The sequence below is a fragment of the Ahaetulla prasina genome, chromosome 13 (genome assembly GCF_028640845.1).
Source record: "Ahaetulla prasina isolate Xishuangbanna chromosome 13, ASM2864084v1, whole genome shotgun sequence".
Classification (NCBI taxonomy): Eukaryota; Metazoa; Chordata; class Lepidosauria; order Squamata; family Colubridae; genus Ahaetulla; species Ahaetulla prasina.
Window position 1 is genome coordinate 24,491,592 of NC_080551.1, and position 9,002 is coordinate 24,500,593.

Below are 9,002 nucleotides of genomic sequence, written 5' to 3' on the forward strand. Positions count from 1 at the left end.
GGCTTCCATTCTTTTTACAACACTTATACTTACGGGACCGCCTGCTGTTACCACACGCCTCCCACCGACCCGTACGCTCTCACAGAGAGGGACTTCTCAGGGTGCCGTCCGCCAAGCAATGTCGGCTGGCGGCCCCCAGGGGAAGGTCCTTCTCTATGGGGGCTCCCACACTCTGGAACGAACTTCCCCCGGGTTTACGCCAAATACCTGACCTTCGGACCTTCCGCCGCGAACTGAAGACGCATCTTTTTATTTGCGCGGGGCTGTCTTAAATTGAATTTTATCTTTTATCAATTTTTAAACGGGGTTTTTAGTATGGAAATTTTTTAATTTTAGGCTAATTTAAATAAGTTTTTTAAATGGTATTTTAATCTGTATATTGTATTGTTTTATCTTGCCTGTACACCGCCCTGAGTCCTTCGGGAGAAGGGCGGTATAAAAATCAAATAAATAAATAAAATAAATAAATAAGCACAATCATAAATTTATCTCTTACTCTATAACTCACTTTTTTAAACCATTTTTTTCTAATCATCAAAGAAAATCCAAAGTTCCTTTTTTTTTTGGTAGCTTTTTGGTTGCTGTTGTCACTTGCATTCCCTAATTTGCTTCCCCTTTTATCCTTTGCTTTTTGTAGTTTATATAAATATTTGGAATTTAATAAGGTTTTGATTTAAAAAACCCCATAGATTATGTTCAATTTTGTCCAAAAAAAAAGTCCCTCAGAGGTTTCTAGTCCCAATAAAAAATAGATATTGTCCTATTGTTGATCAAGGAAGTCAGTTTAGCCATCCCAGCAAGTTCCATCCTCTTCACTAACCATTCTTCCATTGGGGTTCCCATCTTGGTACATTAAAATAATGTACAATATTTGTTATCACCACAGTTATGTACATAGAGAAAATTCTGTAACTTTTTTCCCAACAGTTTGTCCATCAGTCCCTAAAGAAAAACCTCTGGTTTCAACAGTTATATTGATCTTTAAAACCCTCTGAATCAGAGTTTGTATGCAGGCTGGTTTTTCTGGAAACAATATTTGGTATTTCCCCTAATTTAATTGAAGACGGACTTCAATTCTCCTAATTCTTTTTACAAGGTTAAGGGCAGAAATATCACTGCGCCCTCTAGTGGGTGATCCAGGTAACAACTTTGGCATTTGAATCGTCATAAACTGCATTTGGCCTCTATGGATTTTAAACAATGCGAAGTAAACTTAAGTCCCAGCAGGAAGGTACCTCCAACTACAGAGAGTAAATACCACTCCCTACTAGCTCTGATGATGTTCCCTAGTTGGGTCATGGAATGTCTGCAAGAAAACAACCAAGCTCAGAGAGCATCAAGGACACTACAGTTCTTCTTCTTCTTCTTCTTCTTCTTCTTCTTCTTCTTCTTCTTCTTCTTCTTCTTCTTCTTCTTCTTCTTCTTCTTCTTCTTCTTCTTCTTCTTCTTCTTCTTCTTCTTCTTCTTCTTCTTCTTCTTCTTCTTCTTCTTCTTCTTCTTCTTCTCCTCCTCCTCCTCCTCCTCCTTCTCCTCCTCCTCCTCCTCCTCCTCCCTTCTAGCTCTGATGATGTTCCCTAGTTGGGCCTGCAAGAAAACAACCAAGCTCAGAGAGCACCAAAGATGCTACAGTTCTCTTCTTCTCCCCCCCTCCCTCCTCTTCCTCCTCCTCTTTGCAGACAATGGCTGTGACTTCCATTCTTCTAAAGAACTTGGGTGTGGTAATCATGCCAGGCCAGCCCCTGGGCGGTTTTGAAAGTGCAAGAGGAACAAAAATGTCAGTTTCATGACTTTTCATGCATTTCCTTCTGCTACTATTTTTGACCTCCTGATCTTCAGCGAAGGCAGAACTTCCTCTTTCTTCCTTTACTCAAGCAGCTTTCGAGATCTGAAGGAAGATGGGAAACAAAGAGATGCTTTGCTTCTCAGCGAGGATCTCGCGCTGCCTCCTGGCTCTCCTGTTGCTGAGAGAAGCTGCAGGTATGGCTCTCATCCCACCTCCTGCTTTGGTTCCCGGGGTGGCGTCTCCTTTTCCTGCTGGGCATTTGTCACGGGGTGGAATTCCCACAATGTGGGATCTACAGGAAGCAGCTGGAGCTGAGCGAAAGAGGAAGACGCAGCCTCTCCTTAGGGGCCTTTTCTGCTGCCTTTTATATTTGGAGTTTGATCTTTGCTTGGCTTTGGGGATACTTTTTTGGGTGTGGTCTTGATTTGGATTGACAGACCTACGACCACAACCGAATCCAACATTTCTGTTGCTAAGCGAGGCAGCTGTTCGGTGAATTTCGCTAATTCATTTGTTAAGTCAGTTTTGCCCCATTTTACGCCCTTTCTCGCCACCGTTGTTAAGTGAATCACAGCAGTTGTTAAGTTAGAGATACGGCTGTTAAATGAATCTGGCCTGCCCACTGACTTTGCTTGTCAGAAAAGGGGAATCACGTGACCCCGGGGACACTAGAACCGTCATAAATATGAGTCAGTTGCCAAGTTCTGATCACGTGACTATGGAGATGCTGCAATGGTCATTAAATGTGAAAAAAGGTCACAAGTCATTTTTTCCCCCCAGGGCTGTTGTAAATTCGAAAGATCACTAAATGAACCGTTGTAAGTCTAGGTTTGTATTTATTATCTTTTCCTCCCAATGGGGTAGCAATTCCTTATTCAGGGGTGGGGCACAGCTTGGGTGTTTTCCTGGACTCACAGCTGACCTCTGAAGCCCTTTGTAAAGCCTTAGTAAGGCCACACCTGCAATACGGCATCCAGTTTTGGTCACCACGTTACAAAAAAGAGGTTGAGACTTTGGAAAAACTCCAAAAAAGAGCAACTAAGATGATTAAAGGCCTGGAGACTAAAACATATGAAGAATTCTCCAAAGCACCTGAAAGATTAGTTTCCATCTGTTGTACAAGAAACAACAGATGGAAACTAATCAAAGAAAGAAACAAGCTGGGATGAAGGAGAAACTTCCTAACAGGGAGGACAATTAACCAGTGGAACGACTTGCCACCAGAAGTTGTGGGTGCTCCATCACTGCAGGTTTTTAAGAAGAGGCTGGACAGCCATTGGTCTGGAATGGTATAGGTTCTAGGTATAGGACCTATACCAGGGGTGAAATCCAGCAGGTTCTGACAGGTTCTGGAGAACCGGTAGCAGAAATTTTGAGTAGTTCGGAGAACTGGCAAATACCACCTCCGGCTGGCCCCAGAGTGGAGAGGGTCTGGAGATTTTGCAATATCCTTCCCCATGGAGTGGGGTGGGAATGGAGATTTTGCAGTATCCTTCCCCTGCTACGCCCACAGAACCAGTAGTAAAAAAAATGGATTTGACTACTGACCTATAATGGTATAGGTATAGAGCATGGGGTTGGACTAGAAGACCTCCAAGGTCCCTTCCAGCTCTATTCTGAGTGATTGAACCAATCCATGGTGGGGGGGGGGAGAATATGCTGGAGTCTGGCAGGAGTTCAGCGTTAATCCTTCCACCTTGCTCTGTTTTTCTTACCTTAGGTGCCACTTTCTTTCATCTGTATGAAACTGAACTCAGGACTCTGACCTGCAATGAATCCTTTGGGGGAGACAATGCTACTTGGTGGATTGGGCAGCAGACTACCTCTCTGCAAAAATTTGAACGGTGGTGCTACTATCAAAATGGGGTTGTCCAAACTCACTCTAAAAACTCTAACCATGAAAACTGCCCCAACAACCTTTCCCTAAGCAATTTCTCCAGTGGTGGGATTTTTGCATGCAAAACCCAAGTGGGGCATCGGATCAAAACCCTTCTATTTTCTTCAAAAAATGACTGCACCAATTTCAATTTCTTTATTGTAGCAATAATAAAGAACTCAACAGGTAAGAAGGTTTTATTTTTTTCCTATTTGGCGGGAATCAAAGTCAAAGTCATTTAGATGGTTTAGACCGGCCATTCTCATTGCCCCTGTTGCAATTCTTAGAAATGACTGAAGAGCTACCGTTGAGGCAAGCCATATCTGTTGATGTTCGCTGTAATAGAAATTGAACCTGAGAAATTTAAAAAACAAAATGATTTATTTGATTCTGCAGATTTCCTGAAAAGGTCTGGTTTAGAGAGTCAGATTTGGTTGGGTGCGTTTTGGGGACCAACTAGAGAATTTTAACAGAAGAGAATATTTGTAGCTCAAGGTTGAACTGGGGAGTTTTTGTTGCTCTCTGAGCTTGGTGGGTTTCAGGTAGATGTTTTATTACCCAGCTAGGTAACATCATCAGTGCCAGAAGGGAGTTGGGTTTGCTTGCCATATATATATATATACAGGTGGCTTGGTGGTGTTCATCAGTACTGATGATGTTCCCTAGTTGGGTAATGAAATGTTTGCAGGAAATGTTTGCAGGAGAATCATCAAGGAGGAGGAGGAGGAGGACCAAAGACCCCACAGATAGAGAATTTACAAGTTAAATCAGACTTGCACACAGAGGCCACCCATAAAAAGAATGACATCCTATAAGACAGGGTTCTCCAACCTTGGCGACTTTATGGCATGTGGACTTCAATTCCCAGAATTCCTCAGCCAGCATTCTGGGAGTTGAAGTCCACATGTCGTAAAACTGCCAAGGTTGTGTAGACCGTTGCTATAAGACAAGGCACCACACCAACCTGCAAAACAGCAGTGGGTTTTCCACTCCCTCTTTCAAAAAAATTGGACCCCGGGATCAAAGGAAACCCACCCAAACAATGACTGTTTTTCTCTGTAAGATGCAAAGCGCCACAGCAATAAGACAAGAATGTTGTGGGTCCGTAACTTGACAAAAATACGCCTCTAATCTCAACCCTTTCCCCCGTTTTGCACTGCAGAGCAGCGTTCTGAAAACATTGGTTGGAAAGCAGAGGAAAAGGTCTCCACTGAGGAAAACCAAAACTTTACTCTTTCCTGCGAGTTTGAACTGGGAAAGAACACAACCGATTTCGCTGTGTATTGGTTTAAAGAAACCAAACCGAGCAAGTGCCTCTTTTCAGCTTCAAATGAAGGCTACGGCACTGCTGTTGACTTCTCCTACGATATCAACTGCTGTATTGATGACGCATTCAGAGACCGACGAATCAAGAACTCCACAATTTTAGATCGTCAACATCGAAGCCATACGCATGTCGTTACAATCACCAACAGCACCACGGCCGACAATGGAAGCTATTTATGTCTGGTGGCCGCTTATAATAAAAGATACAGGTGGACAATAGAACGTAGGATATCTGTGAACGTGAAGGAAGGTGAGTTTCAAAGGGTGAGAACCGAGCATTAAAATGTGTCCCACAAATTCCGACTGTGAGGGCTCTTCGGTGCTCTTTGAGCTTGGCTGTTGTCTTGCAGACATTTCATGACCCAACTGGGTAACATCATCAGTGCTAGAAGGGTATGTGGTGTGGAGGGAGGAGGAGGAGGACCGTGGGGTCCTTGGTGCTCTCTGAACTTGGCTGTTGTCTTGCAGATGTTTCATGACCCAACTGGGGAACAACATCAGTGCTAGAAGGGTGTGTGGTGTGGAGGGAGGAGGAGGAGGACCGTGGGGTCCTTGGTGCTCTCTGAACTTGGCTGTTGTCTTGCAGATGTTTCATGACCCAACTGGGGAACAACATCAGTGCTAGAAGGACGTGGGGTGTGGAGGGAGGAGGACTGTGGGGTCCTTGATGCTCTCTGAGCTTGGCTGTTTTCTTGCAGACCAGAGGTGAGATTCACTTACCTTCCCTGCGGTTTGCAAATGTGAGTTCGTGCATGTACAGTACAGTCACGCATTACATCCGGGCCGGTGGGCAGAGCCTCCCACAGTCACTGCTACCGGTTTGCGTGATCCGGACAGAACCGGCTGAATCCCACCACTGTTGCAGACATTTCATGACCCAACTGGGTAATATCATCAGTGCTAGAAGAGAGGGAGGTTTGCTCTCTATTTATATACAGTGGCTTGTCCTGTCAGTGTTCCTAGTGATTCCTTGTTTATGCTTTTCTTCACTGTTAGCTACTTGCCTTGAGTTGGTCGTTCCTTCACTGGGGTGCTGTTGACTTCTTGGTCTACTCTTAACTTTGATGCTAATCTCTGCTCATCTGGGTGTTGATTGTGGGCAAGGAGGTATTTTGGTTTCGCTTTGGTGAGAGTAAACTGCACTCTGTTTTAGCACTGGCGATGTTGCCTAACATCTGCAAGAAAACAGCCAAGCTTAGAGAGCATTAAAGACCCCACAGCTGTTGTTGTTTTCCTCCTCCTCCTCTCTGCAAATTCCACTCCCTTCTAGCTCTGATGATGTTCCCTAGTTGGATAATGGAATATCTGCAAGAAAACAACCAAGCTCAGAGAGCATCAAGGACACTACAGTTCTCCTCCTCCTCCTCCTCCTCCTCCTCCTCCTCCTCCTCCTCCTCCTCCTCCTCCTCCTCCTCCTCCTCCTCCTCCTCCTCCTCCTCCTCCTCCTCCTCCTAGCAAAGAATGGCTCTGATTTCCATTCTTCTCTTCACAAGCTCCACTCCCTTCTGGCACTGATCATGTTACCTAGTTGGGTCGTGAAATGTCTGCAACAGTGGTGGGTTTCAATTTTTTTTACTACCAGTTCTGTGGGTATGGCTTGGTGGGCATGGCAGGGGAAGGATACTGTAAAATCTCCATTCCCACCCCACTCCAGGGGAAGGTTACTGCAAAATCCCCATTTCCTCCCGATCAGCCGGGACTCGGGAGGCAGAGAATAGATGGGGGCAGGGCTAGACAGAATTTTTACTTCCGGTTCTCTGAACTACTCAAAATTTCCGTTACCGGTTCTCCAGAAATGCTCAGAACCTGCTGAAACCCACCTCTGGTCTGCAAGAAAACCCCCCCACTCAGAGAGCACCAAGGGCCCTGCCAGTCCAACCCTAAGTTACAAATGTTTTCTTCTATGGGATTCTGCTTCAGAAACTTCCCCGTTTGCTCATTTCCTCTTTCTGACTATTCTAGTATGAATTTTGCGTTTCTCTTTTTTTAAGCATCGCCAGATTCGCCACCCAACCCAAACCTCGGCCTGAAGATTCCCCTCGCAGCCATCGCTGCAGTCATCGTGGCAGCCCTGCTTCTGATGAGTGGGGTAATTTTATTCTTGTACTGCAAGAAAAAAGCAAAAGGTAAAAAGGAAAATGATTTGACCAGGGTGGCGTCAAAGGAAAACTTGCAATTTTGGGAAGGGAAAAAGCATTTGCAATATACAAAATTCACTCTATCTTTTTAAATATTTTGTTCCCAGGAAAGCCACTGGAAAGTCAACAAAGGTATTTGCCCTATCGTACCATTGAATAGAAATTGTATTTTTCCCTTTACCTCAAAATGATGTTAAAATAATCTCTTTTATTTAGGGACCAGACTACAGTGGCAACAGAAGATTGTAAGTCAATTCTTCTTTCTATCACTTTTAATTTCAAATGGTGGTTTTGAAACAAATATCGTATCCCTAATATTTGGGATGTAAATACCGAGATATTTCATAGGACCACTTAATGGATGGCGTTACGTTCAAGGCATTCTTGCAAAGCATATTTATTCTTTTGACAATGCACTGAAGCATCAGCTGATGCCACGCAGGCAAAAGCCTTCAAAAGTTTTCTTTTAATAACGAATTCAAAACAAAACAATCTTAACCTGTCGGGCATGTTCGCCAGCTATGTCTTCCATTCACCCGGTGTTGTGTCTCGCTCGCTTTCCCCGCAGCCGGGTCCCTCTTATCTCCTGCCGAACGCTGAGGAATGTCCTGGCATGCCTCCAGGCCCCAGCCCTGGCACCATGCCCAGACAGGCCGAGCAAGACAAAGGGCCTGACGTGCCTCCAGCTCCCAGCCCTGGCTCCATGCCCAGGCAAACGGAGCAACTAGACCCCTCCCCCTCCCCCACAGCATGTGAGCCTGAGGAATGTGAATTACCAACAGCTGGAGCCTGGAGAGATCCTTGCTTCCGGAGAATTGATAGGTGGCGTCAGCAAAAGGAAGGGAGGGGCAGGCCTGGATAAGTGCTGAGTCATGGAGCCACACCCCATGGCCTATATAAAGGATCTGCTTTCTGGCATTCTCTGACTCAGGCAAAGTCTACCTTGGATTGCTGAAGTCACTTCCCGGTCTCCTGCCTGCCTTGAGAACTCTGATAGGACTTTGGCAGAGCTGCAGAGGCACGCCTGATACGGACTTCCCCGACCCGGCCGTCAGCGGAGGAGTGGGACACGACACCCGGTTTGGTTGCAGTTTCAAAGTTACTTTAAAAATAAAAATGAAAAATATCTGTCTTTTTTTTCTCACTTCCAGGTTCCCCGTATGCCGTTTCCAGCCGCAACGACCTAAATGGACAAGAAACGGTTTATTCTCTAGCCACAAATCCTGGGGAAGCCCCTTCGGCCGCGTATTTCTCATCCCAGAGCAAGCCAGCTCCTCGCGTGCAACGTGGAGAAAATGTGGAAGATCTTTATTCTAAAGTTTTGAAGGACAAAAATGGTCCTTCCTTGGCCTCTGATTCCAGTGTATGAAGTGCCTGATTTTGCCTTCCAAAACTTTCCTTTATTGGGCAGGGAAAATGGACAATTCTCCAAAACAGGAAGGCAAGTTGAATTGTTTGGAGGACTGCAGATTTCAGGTCAAAATTCTGGAGCTGAGTAGGTGGAGAACATCTTCAGAGGATTTTCGCCAGAAAACATTTGAATTAGCTGGTTCCAGAACAGCTGCCCAGCTCTTTTCCCCTCCCTTCAACTTCCCTGTGAGCTGCCATGTTTTATTTTATTTTATTTTGAGTTTTGCACCCGTGCCATTGCTAAAAACCCCACCTGCCGCTTGTCTATGGAGATTCTCCACGATCCAGGTCATGGTTTGCTCCAAAGGCGCTTTTTCCAAAAGGCAACTGGACTTTCTTGTGTGTTTGTTTTTCTTTGAAAACATTTTGCTTCTCATCCAAGAAGTGAACTGAAGAAGCTTCTTAGATGAGAAGCGAAATGTTTTCAAAGAAAAAAATAAAAGAAAAAAGTCCAGTTGCCTTTTGGAAA

At 44.9% G+C, this 9,002-nt stretch overlaps 1 protein-coding gene across 1 annotated transcript; it reads left to right on the forward strand.

Moving 5' to 3' along the window:
* Positions 1–1,803: 1,803 nt before the first annotated feature.
* On the forward strand, positions 1,804–8,780 carry LOC131184898 (uncharacterized). The gene is made up of 7 exons (XM_058156738.1): positions 1,804–1,977; positions 3,504–3,845; positions 4,822–5,235; positions 6,977–7,111; positions 7,231–7,255; positions 7,340–7,368; positions 8,275–8,780. The coding sequence occupies exons 1-7, from the start codon at positions 1,896–1,898 to the stop codon at positions 8,490–8,492; spliced, it is 1,245 nt and encodes a 414-aa protein (XP_058012721.1). The 5' UTR covers positions 1,804–1,895; the 3' UTR covers positions 8,493–8,780.
* Positions 8,781–9,002: the final 222 nt, after the last annotated feature.